At 33.2% G+C, this 17,551-nt stretch overlaps 2 protein-coding genes across 2 annotated transcripts; both read right to left on the bottom strand.

Annotated features, from left to right (window-relative positions):
• Window positions 1-1,561: 1,561 nt before the first annotated feature.
• LOC124928111 (uncharacterized protein At4g28440-like) lies at window positions 1,562-4,442 on the bottom strand. The gene is made up of 3 exons (XM_047468640.1): window positions 4,255-4,442; window positions 3,577-3,802; window positions 1,562-2,017 (listed from the first exon to the last, which is right to left on the bottom strand). The coding sequence occupies exons 2-3, from the start codon at window positions 3,791-3,793 to the stop codon at window positions 1,830-1,832; spliced, it is 405 nt and encodes a 134-aa protein (XP_047324596.1). The 5' UTR covers window positions 3,794-3,802; window positions 4,255-4,442; the 3' UTR covers window positions 1,562-1,829.
• A 1,057-nt stretch (window positions 4,443-5,499) lies between these two features.
• On the bottom strand, window positions 5,500-7,367 carry LOC124926764 (carbonic anhydrase 2-like). The gene is made up of 6 exons (XM_047467053.1): window positions 7,303-7,367; window positions 6,769-6,960; window positions 6,593-6,641; window positions 6,184-6,300; window positions 5,857-6,105; window positions 5,500-5,697 (listed from the first exon to the last, which is right to left on the bottom strand). Exons 1-6 carry the CDS (start codon window positions 7,353-7,355, stop codon window positions 5,515-5,517), a joined length of 843 nt encoding a protein of 280 aa, XP_047323009.1. The 5' UTR covers window positions 7,356-7,367; the 3' UTR covers window positions 5,500-5,514.
• Between the last annotated feature and the right edge of the window lie 10,184 nt (window positions 7,368-17,551).

The raw sequence follows: 17,551 nt of genomic DNA on the forward strand, positions 1-17,551 counted from the left end.
CCCTTACATTTTCTTTTTCTTTTTTTTTAAAAAAAAAATAAAAATAAATATTCTTTATAACTTTATACAAGAATAACTTTATACAAGAAAATTCGAGAATTAGTTAAATAAAGAGGAAAGGTCAAAACGTGCCTGTATGGAAACAATATTTATTAGTTAAATATTGTTTCAGGAAATTTAGATACAAAGAAAGAAGAAACATGCTAAAATATTGGCATAATTAAATATATATATATATATATTGGCAGCTCAGGGAGGAGGAAGACATATTACAATACCAAACATTCACTTCAGTTTTTTTTTTTTTTGTATACAATAAAGTTTTAAAAGAAAATGTGATTCTTAAATTCTACAAGGCCATGTTGGATCTTTAGGGTTTTTTTAAGAGTTTTTACCCCCATCAATTTAATCACGTACATTTTTATTTATTAAAATATCAAAATTATACAAAAACTATAATGTAGAGAGAAATAAATTAAAGGCCTGTTTTTTATTTTAATTATCAAACACATTTTTTTAGAGAAAAATCCTGATAAAACTAAATAAAAAACAACAAGAATCAAACAAGCACCAAGAGAAGAGATCCCCATTAGTGGGAATTGGATGCCATATCAGTGACTTGGGAGAATATATATATATACCCACAACAAACCACGATTGCCAGATTTAAAAATTTTCCAGAGGATAATACAAAATATTTGTTTTCAAATATGATTTTGGATAACTTTTGTTATTTAACTAAATGTTATTTGGGGATCAGATGTCATATGTATAAGGCCTCAGTTTGTCCTTTTTTTTTTCTATATTGTCAACTAATTTTAAACCAATAAATTAAATCATCAACAAAATAATAAATTCAAATAAGTCTCTCACTGAAACAATTTTTTATTCTTTTTTAGAAGGATAACAAATAAAATCTATCATTACTAATACTATATAGGGGAAAATATAAAAAAAAATGATCACCATAGACAAACAATATTCAAGAATATGCATAGGCTAAGCACCGGCCACAGACTTTAAAATAATAATAATAATAATAAATAACTAAAAATTAAACAAAACACTCTTTTTATTTATTTATTTTGTTTTATTCCCAATAAGATAAATAAATAAATGAATATTAACTATAACATAAATTATCAAGTTATTTTATGTGAACATTAATATATTTTGAAGTTAAAGGATCCCATTAGTTAGGATAAATGGCTAAATTGTGTATTGGGGCTTAATAAATCGGTTTATGGTTTATACTATAAAATATTTCTTGGGTCCGTTTGTATGAGGCGGATTGAGCCGCTCACCAATAGCTAAGAAACCAAATAAATGGGAATATATTTACCACATAAGCATACATACATACATACATAGCTAAGAACCAAAGAAAAATGGACATCATTAACCTGGTTTAGTTTAATTTTCTCATAAATTTTGAGTATTAATTAATTGGACACAAAACAAGTGTCGTCATAAATAGGGAAGTTAAGAAGAAGAAGAAGAAGACTATATATGTTCATAACTTAAGTGCATTTGCTCATGAAAAAGGTTGACCATGATCAAAGATAAGAAATGTCAAAAGTAACTATAACAAAAGAACAAACACAGTATATTAGTATCCAGAGATGTCACCAGTGAGACAAGAAGAAGAAGAAAAAGAAGAAGTTCTGGTAACAAAGCAAAACGCAGTGCATCAAATTAAAAAAAAAAAAAAAAGAAGCCAAAAGTTCTTTCTACTTACTGCTTCTTTAGATGTGTTCTAAATTAACTCAACAGAGGATGGGAAAGGCAAGAAACCTCCACCAACAACCCATCACCACCAGTACTAGTTACTACAGCATCATATCAATACGTTCAAACTCGATGAGTGACAAATTGCTATCTTCCTTCACAGTGAAATCAGCAGCATCAGTGGCTTCAACACGTCCAGACCTGTCAACTGCGAGCCTCATCGACGACTTGAACATGTCAACCTTTGCATTGCGCAGGATCACTGTTTCACCCGCTTTCATCAAATCCACTGAAAGAAAGACAAGCCAACAACATGAGAGGAAAATAAAATATACCTACCTACCTATAAACTATCAAAAACTGAAACACATCTTATCAATGATAAGTTATAATCCTCAGCAATGCTACCATTAGCACGATCACTTCTAAAATTGTACATATATAAAAGACAATCATTCTTATTAAATTCCAAAGTAGCTAGATAGGAATTATAATTCCTTTCACCTCTCTCAGCTAAACAAGTATCAGTTACATATCAAGTAATTTTAATAGTTGATATTTTTTAATTCAACATTCCTGCAAGTTCAAATCAATTTAAATTAGAAATATAACTCACTTATTGTTTCTTTTTATGATTTGGATCCGTTTCCAGATACATAAACACAAATAATTTTTTGAATCTATCTCTGACTAAATTTAGTTTTCAAACGTTTCAGTATCTAGAAAGGCGGATCCATAAACAGAAACGAAAAGTGTTTCTAAATGGGTAGTTCTAAAAATTCTTTGAAACAAAATATGTTCAATTCAATGTAAGCAAACATAGCCTGAGAGGGGATCTTTTATTCTTGCTTGTACATGCATATGCATATGCATATGCATACATGAACCATTCAGCAAAACTGGCTATTTACTTCATGTTAGGAACACAAAGATAATGATAGAATTAAGTTTCTGCAGTTACAATGTAATTTGACTAATCTCTTTTCCACGCATAAACAGATTTACGTCTTGTTTCCAATTAGGTTATTGAATCAAGAAGCATGACATCAGGGAAAGACGGTTGTGAAAATGTCAGTTTTAACATACAAATTACTTAAGTAGTTTATTGATGATGCAAAACTCTTCATTTAAACCTTGTCTGCATAGAATTAATTATCACTACGATTGCGGAGATTAACAACAAAATCTGGGAAAATGCAATGAACTGCTGGTATGCATGTAGTAACTTATTCTCAATTTCTTCAACTGTAGAAGTTAAAAGACTACTTCAATGGGGGGCAGAGACTAGACTACCTTGGAAACCAGTTTATAAGAGGAGATTCACAAGGTGGAAAATGAAAGAGATTCGTAAGTTAATTGTGTTGCTTAATTAGTTCCAAACGTGTTTGACAAGAAAGCATGATATGTTTTCATGAGAACTTCAACACTAAGGACTGTTTTGGATCTTTCTCGAATGAGTGTTTAAGGCAAGTTGTGTTATGCAAAGGTTAGCGAGGGAAACAATAGATTGGATGGATCGACTAACAAATTCAAAGGAAATGTTTTTCCTAATAGCATCAAAGGCCTTTTTTTTTATACTTGTTTATCATCTTTTCTTAAGCGAGGAAATGTAACGGGTTGGGAGATGTTTAACATTGTGAATGAAATGATGAATCGATAAATCAATTCCCCTCGGTTGGCTTTTAATGGCTCTACCCCTGTCTTTGTGGCATTAAGGCATGCAATTATTTGTCGTTTAGGCAATAAGAGTAGTCAAAATACAATGATTAGCCTTATAAAATAATATTACCATCAAGAGAAGTAGGAGACAACTAACAAATTGAGTTAAAAAGTGATGAAGGAACAAACCTTGATCATTCCTGGCTGTGAAGATAATCATTCCAGTTTCATCCCCCACTAAGCACTCTGCCATACGTGATTGGCGAGGAGCATTTCCATCACCACGGCCCCTTGGCACTATTACCTTGGAGTTAACAACCTTAACTGTGATGCTAAACCCTTCAGCTTGGGGAAGAAGCTGATCAACTTTGACAAAGAGTGGTTGCTTCTTCTTCTGATCAGCCATCACAGAATCCTTCAATCAATGGAACCAAAATTTCATAGATTTAGCACCTCAGCGTTACTTGTAAGTATAAGAAAACTAAAAGGAAAAAGAAGTTGAACGCGTTTCTTAATTAATCGGATGCGTCTGTTTTCCCCAAAAATCAACAGATTTTCAATATAATTTTGTTATGTGGTAGTAAAATGGAACTATCCCTCTTCTTTATCAACCCCAAACCCTAAGAGGGAATCCTTTATATCTCTAATTTATGCATCTGAACAAGGATTCTTATGCTATGTTTACGAAATTCAACTAGTAAGTAAATCACAAGACTTAATTGTTATCCAATCTAAGTATTAGATTCCAATTAAACTAAAACTCCATCGATCGATCGATAGATAATCTTGATCGGATTCGCATAAAGGTAATACAATTTTCAGGTAACAAAATAGATTTAAGCAAATGCATGATGTTAGAAAGATTACCGAGATCTGAAGACGGTGAAGATCGGCGTCAAATTCTGGAGGAAGAGAAGATGAGATCTTTGATAGGAGCGGAAGCAGCAGCAGCAGCAGCAGCAGTATCTTTGATCTTTGTTTGACGACTCGGACGGGAGGGGCTGCTTTGCTTGCTTGCTTGCTTGCTTATGTATAGAGTTGTTTTCGAGGATGGGAGGAGGAGGAAATTACTGAATTTTTCTATTAATTTATTATTAACCTTCCTAATTTTATTTATTTATCATCTAGAAAATTTCGGAAATTCATTATTTTTTTCTATCAACAAAGAAAATCGGATAATAGCTTTCTAATATTTTATTTTATTAGAAACTTTATTAAAAACACTCTTAATAAGAGGAAGTAGTAGAGACTTGATTGGTTAACATTTTCTTATAAAGCTTCCTTCATATATATGATATATGATATATAAACAAACTTCTTGAGATTAATAAAGTCAATACCCAAAGCAAGCAATGATATATTATTTTGAAATTAGAGATTTTATAAAAAATAATAATAATAATAATTTGTCATTTTAATTATAAATTCAATCCAAGTTATGAAATATTTTCGTTTGTTTGTTAAGCGGATTGTCGAGCAATAAACAATGTTGCTAAGTGGGTGGATGAAAACAAAGATGAATAGAAACAATATTCTAAATTCCAGCAATTATATATATATATATATACTTGGACAACTCTTTTATATTATTAAAACTAGACAAAAGTTTAATTGTTAATATTTTAGTGATGTATTGCTAGCTAGTTGTATCTTTGAGTAATTAAATTCAAATTTTCTTTTCTACCATGTGTAGTCACTTAATTATTCTGATCACTTAATTATTTGAATCACTAGCTAATTTGTATGTTGTGTAATGTATGAAGTCAGTTTGAGTGATAATATTGTAATCATATTTATACAAACTTTAAATTAAAAATAAAATAAAAAGTTATAACACAAATTAAGGAATATATATATATATATATATGATATATCATGAGAAAGAAAGGGAATAGATGTATCCCATCCCATGCATGTTTAATTATTTGAGGTGAAAAAGAAAATATGCACACAAATATAATTTTCAAGTACATAACATACACACATTTGCAAATTGCAGTCCAAATGAAGTTGAAGAAAAAGAAGTAAGGATGTTATAAATTGATCGATGATGGATCTTCTTCAAGCACAAGTACTCTTTTATTGCTTGGTGGACGTGTGAATAAATTCATTAATTCATTCATTCAATCAAACAGAGGAAGATGATGATGATGATGGTAATAAAGCAGCAGCAGAATCAAAATCCCACAGCTGAAAAGATCCCTCGACGAAATCATAATGTCCACCTCTCAAATGAAGCGTTTTCTTCACCACGGCATCTTTCACAAATCCATATGTTAATAAGTTCTCAAGAGATACATTTACAGCCTCCTGCATATAATTAATTAGCTAGTAATCAAAATCCCCTTTGATTTAAACATTTCAGGAATATATATAGTAATTAACATGATTTAATTAATGATAAGTTTGATTCATTTAAGAGTGAAGTGAAGTGAAGAGCAGAAAATGAGTTAGTTAGTTAGTTTATACCCTTTCACACTTTGAGCATTGTTCTGTGAAATCTGAGTTGGCAGAAGATTGTTGTTGAATCTTGGTTTTGGCAGATGAACAAATTTGTACCCAGTTCTCAATGAAATGGCTGTTTGTGGAGCCATCATCTGGGATGTTCATGAGGCCTTTAATTCCTCCACAATGACTATGTCCAATGACCAAAATGTTCTCCACATGGAGATGCACCACTGCGTATTCAATGGCAGCCCCTACCCCAGAGTGTTTTTTCTGCATGCATGCACCCACCTCTTATCTATCAGTACTAGTAATTTATTTATTAATTAATTAATTAATTAATTAATTAACCTGATCGTATGGAGGCACCATATTAGCAATGTTCCTGACTAAAAACGCTTCACCGGGTTGGAAATTGAGGATGTGAGAAGGACACACTCTAGAGTCTGAGCATGCGAACACTAAAAACTGCCATCAATTTAATTAATTAATTAATTAATTAATTAATTAATTACAAATTATCATAAAGTAATTAGTTAAAGAATTATGCATGGCAACCTTAATTTGATTAATTTGACCCCATATATCTAACAGTATTCAAACCAACTATACATACTGTATATATAATTAGAGAATGACAAATTAAGTTGACCCTGGCCTGCATCTAATTAAGATTAACAATTATGTATACCACGTTGGTTGGTTGGTTGGTTGGTTGGTTGGTTGGCTTAATTAATTAATTAATTAATTAATTACTAACCTTTGGGCTCTGAGTTTTGGCCAGTTCACCATACAAAGCAGGTCTCTTCCTGGCATTTAGGAAATTAAACGATGAGTTAGCCTAGCCTAGCCTAGCCTAGCCAGTAGCCCCCATATAATTAATGTATGTATGTATGTTTGTTGCAAATTGAAATTAAGAATGATATATATACGTACTGAAAATTCCATTTCTTGAAATGGGAGAAGCCGGTTTGGATTCTTTGGACGGGATCAAATATTGGTTTGGTGGAGTCTAATAATGATAAATCAGTGGTCAACTGCCTGATCTTTTCGGCAGCAAAAGTCTCTAGCTCACCCGTCAACTGCCCCACCTTTTCGGCTGCTACATTCTCCAAATTACTCTTATCCCTGTAAATTAATTAATTAACGTGGAATCAGTTTTTATATATATATATGCCATAAATCAATAATATTGTTGGTAATAATATATAATAATACAGTAGTACTAGTGCTGGTGCTGGTGCTGGTGTTAGGGAAACTTCGATCCATTAAGATATATATATAAGATGACAGCTGCGTACGTTAGGATTGACCATCATATATAATATTAATCCAAGGTTATTAAATATATAAAAGAATGACTGACTGACTGACGCCGGAAACGAGGACCACCGACGAGAAGAGAAGTTTTAAATTAATTAAATATTTAATATCTGATCATCGACGACGACGAGGACGACGAGGACTCACCTCAAAAGTTTATTTAGTTCATCTATTGCTTCCGCGTATGACGACGAAGACATCTTAATTTCTCCCTGAAAATTCCCATGTAATTAATTAATTAATTATAATTTATAAAGACCATCCATCTGATCCTAATTAGTTAGTTAATTAATTAATGATCGATCAAAATTTATATACAGTAGCTAGCTAGCTAGATAGCTAGCTAGCTAGATCGATGAGTATATATATGATGATCAATGATCCGACTACGTCGTTTATCAAATTAGTTAGTTAATATGAAACCGGTCGAATCAAACTAATTAAGTTTGATCGATCTTATATATATAGGGATTGAGAATAATTACTAACCTTAACCTTGTATATATGATTTTTGGGCAATGGAATCTGCTGAATCTGTATATCTCTCTCTTTCTCTTTCTCTTTCTCTTTTCCCGGTGACAATATATAGAAATTGGTAATTTATATAGTTGAATAAAGATGGTTATTAAAATGGATACTTGACTTTCAATAGAGGCGGAGGGACATAACAAACTCAAATACAAACTCATGACTTGGTGAATATATAATATAATTTATTAGGAAGAGCTAGGGGCTAGCTAGCTAGCTAGCTAATTGGCCTTATATTTATTAAATATATATAAATGGTCACCAATGAGCTGCTGCGCGATTAATTGCTGTCTTTTGGGAAGTTTTGACTTTCAATTACCTTACCATTTTTATAAAAGTTTTGATTGTTTCAACTTAACAACTCAACGGAACTTATATATATATATATATATATATATAGCTTAAAATTAGGGTTAATTTTCAGTTATATATATGGTTTTCTTCTAGCTAGAATTTAGTTTTGTTCCTTAATTCTAGCTAGCTAGCTAGATAGATAGGATTAGTATATATAATATATATGTACCTAATTATTATATAAATATAAATAATTTTGAAGAATGAATGACCTTTGGTCATCATGTTGTGTTGGCTAATTAGACATATTTGTTTTATTGTAATATATCATGCATGAATCCAAATTAAATAGTTAGGACATCAATTAGCTAGCTAGCTAGGCTAACTTCATGAAATTTAACCATTAAGGACCTATCTATAGCTGGACGGACCACCGATCATTATTAATTGTACGTGGTTGAGCTTCTGCTATACAACTGCATGCTCATCTCTAATATCACAATATACATGATAGCAAATTTTAAGTTATATATTTTTAATTGTGGAGTAATATATATAATGAGTAGTCTTGATGCAAATTAATAAACTAGTTAGCTAGCTAGACAATAATAATAATAATAATAATAATAATTAATTGATATTGTAACGCGGGTAGTACATGACTCGTTGTTAATTTATTGTGTTTGGTGGTGGGGGTGGATATATATATAAGTCAACCAGCTGCTTGAATATAACGTGGGCAACCTGGCCTTGCTATATATTTTGTTTATTTGTTTGTTTGTTTTTCTAGTCCCCAAATAACACCCTGTGGTGGCCGGTACTGGTGGTAGTGGTCATCTCTCTTGGGAGGGACGACTCAATCAGTCAATTCTTCATCTAATTCAATCAAAATTAAACTATATAATAGTAACAAACCACACATTACATTTTTTTGTTCTCCTCCATTTTCAATATTATTTCACTGGTAAAAAAAGGCTCTTTACCGACGGTTTTTACCGAAGGTTTTGTAAACCTCTCCTAAATACTCCCGAGAGGAACAAATCCTTCGGGATTAAAAATAGATTCCGAGGGGGTTGTAAAACCTTCGGGTTTATGAATTATTACCGAAAGTTGTACAAAGAACTTTCGGTTTTTACCTTCCCAAAAAACCCAAAAAAATTCTAAGTGTTGGGTGTGGATTAGTTGCGAAGGTTTTAGGAAAAACCTTCGGTTTTGAAATCCCTTGGATTTTTAATTGCGAAGGTTATTCAAAGACCCTTCGGTTTTGCCTTTTTTGAAAATTTCATTTCCGAAAGTTGTACAAAGAACCTTCGGTTTTGCTCATTTAAAAAAAAAATAAAATTTTTAAATGGTTGTTTCCGACGGGTCTTTAATAAACCCTCGGTTTTGACGAATATCAAAACCGAAAGTTTTATAAAACCTTCGGCCTCAACCTCTATAAATACAAACCCTAACCCTTCTCTTTTTCATTCCGCTTCTCTCCTTTCTCTCTCTTCCGCCTCCGCCGCCGCCTGCCTCCTCCAAGCCGCGCGTTCTTCTCCTCTCTTCAGGTAATTTGTTTGATTTGGTTTTTTTGTTTTGTTTATCGTAAGATTTAGATTTTTCTTAAGTTTGTATATATATATTGTAGATCTAGATTTATGTTAGTTTACGATTTTTTGTTTGATGAATATATATATATACATATATCTGAAATGCATTTAGGATATGGGTGATGATTCGACATGGAAGAGACTTCGGCGTACACCGGAGAAACTGCATCCGTGTTACCAGAATCTTATAAGACAATCAGAAATTGCGGCACGTGAGGAAGAGGTCAGAAAGATGACGCTGGAAATGGAACAAATCCGACTAAGGGATGCCGAAAGAGGTCGTTTGCTCAGTGAAATCAAAGCGGACCGGGCCGAAATGTCTCAGAGATTAGAGAATCTCGAACAGGAACTTGTCTTGTTGAGGAGTCGACTAAATGAACCACCCCCTCCTTCCACCCCATCTAATAATTAATTTGTTGATTTATTATGGATTTATTATGGGTTTATAACAGTTATGTTTTAATATTTATGAATTATTGTTATTATGTTTATTTGGTTTGGTATAATTTGTTTTATTAAATAATTATGTTTGGTTTACTTTTCATATTTTTTTTAAAAAAAATTGCATCGGGTAAAAAATTGCATCAAATAAACAGGGGTAAAAACCGAAGGTTTTCAAATAAACCTTCGGTTTTGACCCTACATTAAAAAAATCAGATTTTTTTCTAAGTATGGGGAAGGGTAAAACCGAAGGTTTTCAAATAAACCTTCGGTTTTGACCCTACATTAAAAAAATCAGATTTTTTTCTAAGTACGGGGAAGGGTAAAAACCGAAGGTTTTCAAATAAACCTTCGGTTTTGACCCTACATTAAAAAAATCAGATTTTTTTCTAAGTATGGGGAAGGGTAAAAACCGAAGGTTTTCAAATAAACCTTCGGTTTTGACCCTACATTAAAAAAATCAGATTTTTTTTCTAAGTATGAGGAAGGGTAAAAACCGAAGGTTTTCAAATAAACCTTCGGTTTTGACCCCTACATTAAAAAAATCGGATAATTTTCTAAGTATGGGGAAGGGTAAAAACCGAAGGTTTTCAAATAAACCTTCGGTTTTGACCCTACATTAAAAAAATCAGATTTTTTTTCTAAGTATGAGGGTAAAAACCGAAGGTTTTCAAATAAACCTTCGGTTTTGACCCCTACATTAAAAAAATCGGATAATTTTCTAAGTATGGGGAAGGGTAAAAACCGAAGGTTTTCAAATAAACCTTCGGTTTTGACCCTACATTAAAAAAATCAGATTTTTTTCTAAGTATGGGGAAGGGTAAAAACCGAAGGTTTTCAAATAAACCTTCGGTTTTGACCCTATATTAAAAAAATCAGATTTTTTTCTAAGTATGGGGAAGGGTAAAAACCGAAGGTTTTCAAATAAACCTTCGGTTTTAACAATTCCCCAAAAAAATCTGTTCAAGGTCGAAACCGAGAGGTATATTTAATACCTTCGCAAATAAACATCAAAACCGAAAGTTCATTTTATAACTTTCGGTTTTCACACTACCTAGTTTGTTAAATTATTTTATTTTTAACCCACTAATCTTAACTTCTAACTAATATAATCAGTTTTGTGTTGTATTTTAAAAATTAATATTGTGTTTCATGTTCAAATATTTATGATTGTGTTTGATTCTTATAGAAAAGTCTATATGAATGTTCATGTTTCATTATCTTATGAATGTATGTAATGTTTGATCATATGGATTGTGCAATATTTTAAAGACATCAAATGTGTTTAATTAATTTTGTTAAAGGTCATTGGAAGGTGAAAAATCAAAGAATTTAACAATTTATCAAGTGCTAAATCCGAAAGTTATATACTTAACTTTCGGAAATAACCATCAAAACCGAAAGTTCTCAAAGAAACTTTCGGTTTTGACATTTCTCAAGACCGAGTGTTTTAAATAAAACCTTCGGTTTTGATGGTTATTTCCGAAAGTTAAGTATATAACTTTCGGAATTAGCACTTGACAAATTGTTAAATTAAAGTATTTTTTCTTTCCAATATAGACTCCTAACTAGTATAATCAAATGTGGGTTATATTTTAAAAATTAATATTGTGTTTTATGTTAAAATGTTTATAAATGTGTTTGATTATGTAGAGAAGTGTTTATGAATGTTTATGTTTGATTATCTTATGAATGTGTGTAATGTTTGATCATATGGATTGTGCAATATTTTAAGGATATCAAATGTGTTAATTAATGTTGTTAAAGGTCATAAGAGGGTGAAAAACCAAAGAATTAAACAATTTGTGGATTGTTAATTCCGAAAGTTATATAATTAACTTTCGGAATTAACCATAAAAACCGACAGATTTACCAAAACCTCTCGGTTTCATGTAATTAAATTTAATATTTTCGGTTCTCCAAATTATCAAAACCGAGAGTTTTAATAAAAACTTTCGGTTCTCAAAATGATCAAAACCGAGAGTTTTAATAAAACTTTCGGTTCTCAAAATGATTAAAACCGAAAGTTTTCAGAAAACTTTCGGGTTTAATCATTTTGAGAACCGAAAGTTTTATTAAAACTCTCGGTAATCACTTTATTAAAAAATTAAAACTCTTTCTTTTCCCCCGATTCTTCTTTCCCTAATTTTCTCTTCCCTGCTTCTTCTCCCCGCTCCTTCAGCCGCCCGCGCCGCCTTCATTCTTCAAGACGACGCCGCCCGAAGACGACGACGCCCGAAGACGACGCCAAGAGGACTCCGCCCGAAGACGACGCCGCCGCCCTTTCAGTCGAAATCAACAGGTGACCGCGCCCCTTCTTTTCTCCAAGCCGTCGCCGCCATCGCCCGCGTCAACGACGCTGCTCTCCTCGCCTTCAGATCTCCTTCAAAGGTTAGTTATTTCATAATAACAGTTCTATATATGTGATTTAGGTTAGATATATAGGATTGAAATATAGGATTGAAGTTTAGTTTAGAATTTTAGGGTAAAATTTTGATGTTTGGTTAGATTTATTGTTCAATTTAGGGTTTTAGTTTGATTTTGTTTTGGTTTGATTGGATTGATAGTTTGTTGGTTTGATTGTTGTTAAATTGAAGTTTGATTTAGGTTAGATATTTATGATTGAAGTTTAGGTTAGAATTTTAAGTTAAAAATTTGATTTTGGTTAGATTAAAGTTTGATTTTAGGTTATTTGTTTGATTTTAGGTTATATTTGTTTGATTGAGTTGAAAATTTGGTTGATTTTGGTTAGTTTAGGTGATATTAGTTAGATTTTAGTTTGATTCATGATTTTATAGTTTTATTTTAGGTCTTTTGTTTGATATTTGGTTATTTGTTTGATTATGTTGAAAATATGGTTGGTTTGGGTTAGTTTAGGTTTTTTAATTTGATGTATGTATTGGATTATGTTATTGGATTTGTTTTTTGTAATTGGTTGTTGGATTTGGTTTTAGGTTATATTGAGTTTGGTTGTATGATTTTCTAGGTTTTGGATTGATTATTTTCGTGGATTGATTTGATATATATGTTTGGTTGAATGTTTGTTGGTTTGATTGTTGTTGAATTGATGTTTGATTTAAGTTAGATATGATTGAAGTTTAGGTTAGAATTTGAGGTCAAAATTTGCTTTTGGTTAGATTGAAGTTTGATTGGAGTTTGATTTGGTTAGATCTATTGGTTTGAATATTTGGTTATATTAATGTTGGTTATTGTTATTAGGTTTGGATTAGAAATTTCAGTCGCCCGCTGCCCGCCCGTCGATCTACATCCGCTGTTCTTCTTCGTCGCTCTGTTTGTGCAAGGTTAGTCTTGTTGGTTTATTATATGGTTAGGTTAGTTTCATGTTAGATTTTTGTTGGATTTTCATGTTAGACTTAAGTCGAGATTTATGTTTGATTTGAAGTATGTTAGATTAGGTATTATGTTTGATTTACGTGTCATTATGTTAGATTAGGTTTGAAATGTGTATGAATGAAATAATTTTGAATTATAATTTATTGTTTTGAAATGTGTATGACTGAAATAATGTTAGAATATATGTATGTTATATTTAAGTTAGATTTAGGGTTTAGGTTTTATTATTATTTGTTTATGTGGAATTTTGGTTATAATATTAGATTAAATTCATTTTTGGTTGGATAATGATAGATTAGTTAGAAATTATGTTAACATTATGTAAGCCTAATTAATTTAGACAAATTTAAGTAATTAATAATGCGGGTTGTTTTCCATTTTATTAGAAATATGGAAGTACCCAATAAAAGCTGGATGACCTTACGTCGAGATCATCCAGATTACGAGGAAGGTGTTGACAAATTCCTCGAGTATGCTGTTAGGAATACATCCCGACAAACCGTGAAATGTCCCTGCGTGAAATGCTTGAACACGCCGTTTATGGAAATAGACGAAGTCAAGACTCACCTCATCGTTTATGGAATAAATATTCATTATGAGTATTGGTATTTTCATGGAGAAAAGAGACGTACTACTCAAGTGGTTAATGAAGATGTCGATGAAGATGCCGATGACTACGATGATGATGACGACGATGATCAGTCGGAGGATGCCGTGCCGGAATTCAACGATCAGACACAGGAGATGAATAATACAGTTAATGAAGAGGTCAACGAAGAACGTTATATGCACGAATTTATAAACGATATGTTCCCCAACGTTAATGACGTCCCGAGCAACGATCAACCAGTCGAAGATGCGCAAAGATTTTATAAATTGCTTGATGATTGCAAACGGCCATTGTATGAAGGTGCTCGAATAACGAAATCATCGGCACTACTGAAACTACTTCACATAAAAAATGTATGTCAATGGACGAATTCTTCGTTCGATATGTTGCTGCGTCTGCTTAAAGACTACATATTACCGATTGACGCTCAATTGCCAAACTCGTACTACGAAAGTAAAAAATTCATTACTGATATCGGGCTAAAATATGACAAGATAGACGCGTGTAAGAACAACTGTATGCTATTTTGGAAGGACGACATAAATGAAGATTCTTGCAGAGTTTGCGGTCTTTCAAGATGGAAAGTCGACCAAACAAGTGGGACAGTTCGGGAGAAGCAAAACGGGAAATTCATTCCAAAAAAGGTGTTGAGATATTTCCCTTTAATACCAAGACTGCAAAGACTATACATGTCCTCAAAAACGGCTCCAATGATGAGATGGCATAAAGAAGGAAGAGTTGACAGTGATACGTTGAGACACCCCGCTGATTCCTTAACTTGGAAGACGTTTGATGAAAATTATACAGATTTTGCTTCAGAATCCCGAAACGTAAGACTTGGTTTATCAAGCGATGGATTTCAACCATTTGCAAATGGGAAAAAATCATACAGTGTTTGGCCGGTAATTCTCGTCCCTTATAATGTGTCACCCACGACTTGCATGGATTCTAGCAATTTCATTTTATCTATGTTAATTCCGGGTCCAAAGAGTCCGGGAGATGCAATTGACATATTTCTCCAGCCATTGATCGATGAGTTGCATGAACTGTGGCAAACAGGTGTGAAAACGTTTGATGCACACACCTCGCAATACTTTAACATGCGAGCGGCGTTGTTGTGGACCATTAACGACTTTCCCGCATACGCGAATTTATCAGGCTGGAGTACGAAAGGTAAATTTTCTTGTCCTTGTTGTAACAACGACACGGTATCCCTTCGATTGGTCCATGGTTCCAAACAATGTTACTTGGGTCATAGACGTTTCCTTCCACCGAAGCACAAATACAGAAGGGATAAAGAGTCGTTTGATGGTCGAACTGATTATAGGGATCCCCCTAGATTGTTAACGGGCCAAGAAAGTTATGAGCAAGCACGAGACCTAGAAGACATTATTCTTAGTGCGGATATGAGCAAGAGAACCAAGATATATCATGAAACGCGGGGCGACAATTGAAACAAACTTAGCATTTTCTTCCGTCTACCTTATTGGAAATCGCTATTATTGAGACATAATTTGGATGTGATGCATATTGAGAAAAATATCTGTGATAGCGTGTTGGGAACAATAATGAATGTGAAAGAGAAGACTAAGGATGGTCCTAAAGCTCGTAAAGACTTAGAACTCTTAGGCATAAAATCATGGTTACATCCTATAAATGATGAAGGAGTTGTTCATTATCCAGAAGCGCCTTTCACTTTGACATCCGAAAATAAAATACGTCTTTGTAACTTCTTGAAAGATCTCAAGTTGCCTGATGGGTTTTGCTCAAATATCGGGGGTTGTGTAAATTTGGAAGAGAAAAAACTTTCGGGATTAAAGAGTCACGATTGTCACATCTTGTTGGAATATCTAATTCCTTTAGCAACTCGTGGATTGTTTCCAGAGTATGTGTATGATGCGTTAGTAAATCTGTCTCGTTTCTTTCGGTTGTTGTGCTTCAAAGAGTTGATTCAAGAGGACCTGGAACAATTGTACATGGATATTACATTGACACTTTGCAAATTTGAAATGATTTTTCCGCCGTCCATCTTCGACATCATGATGCATCTCCCGGTTCACTTGTCATTTGAGGCTTTGCTTGGAGGACCTGTTCAGTATCGATGGATGTATCCCTTTGAACATTACATGGGTACAATGAAAAGATATTTGCGGAATAATAACCACCCCGAAGCCTCTATAAGCGAGAGCTATCTTGTTAACGAAAGTATTAGCTTATGTGCCAGGTATATGGAGGAACAAGATCAAGAAAATGCACAACCTGAAATCTCGGGGATTTCAATATTTGCATCATTGGAAGACCTATCCAACGGAAAAGTATACAACTTGGATTATATAGATCGAGTGACAGCCCATTCTTACATTTTGAAAAATTGTCCCGAAGCAGAACCTTTTTACATGTAAGTTTCAAAGTTGCTGTTACTAATTAGCATTAAAGAGTGTTACTAATTAGCATTCGATCTATTTGCAGAGATTATAACAACGAGTCAAGTGGAGAAACGTTTGCCGCATATTTCAAACATCGAGTGAGTAAATTACAAACCATATATCCTAACTCTTTTTATTCATATTAACAACTTCATTTCGGATACATATATAGGTCGCCCATTTAACAGAAATGAACGACATATCAAGAGACCTCAAGATCTTAGGAGAAGGTCCAAGTATGTATTCGTCTATGTATGTTTGGTGTAAAGTAAACGGATTCAAATTCTGTACAGAAAAACACGACGAAGGTTTGACAACTCAAAATAGTGGGGTGGTTGTTGAGGGGTACAACGGTTCTGAAACTATGTCATACTACGGAGTTTTGACGGATATAATCGAATTACAATATTATTCTCACAAACGAGTTGTTTTATTCAAATGTAAGTGGTTTGATACACACTCGGGGGAACTAGGAGTGAAAGTGGATAAATATGGCTTCGTAAGTGTAAATGTAAACCGAATTTTGAAAACGCAAAGTCAAGACCCGTATATATTGGCGAGTCAAGCAAAACAAGTATTCTACGCCCCTGATATGTCAGCCCGACCCGGTTGGAAGATTGTGACAAAAATAAAACCCCGGTTTACAAACATATAGTTGAGATTAATTAATTAGGTAGATTTAATTATGTTTTTAACTTTAAATTCATTTTTATTACTACTTTATTTCAAGTATTCACTCATTTTTATTAATGGTGTGAATTAAGAATGTCTGAAGGTCCTAAAACAACTTGGAAGAGTATGAGGAAGACACCCAAGAAATTGGATAAGAGTTACCAAAACCTACTTGCCCAATCCGAGTCGTTAAAGCAACGAGGATCGTCTTCGAGAGACCAACCACCGATTCCTGTGGTCCCGATAGCTACTGCGCCTCCCCAAACATACGAGACGGATGACGATATTGATGACTTCGCAGAGTATATAGAGAGCACATTCGCTGATAACGTGCCTACCGATGAGGCTGAAGACGAGGGTCTTGAGGAGCCTATCGAGGAGCAGGATGACGAGGAGGAGCACGGGACCACTCCAGACCCATCATCGACAGGTATTTCGTTTACAAATTAGTTAGTGTTTCAATTGATTGACATATTTAA

This window comes from Impatiens glandulifera, chromosome 2 (genome assembly GCF_907164915.1).
Source record: "Impatiens glandulifera chromosome 2, dImpGla2.1, whole genome shotgun sequence".
NCBI classification, from domain to species: Eukaryota; Viridiplantae; Streptophyta; class Magnoliopsida; order Ericales; family Balsaminaceae; genus Impatiens; species Impatiens glandulifera.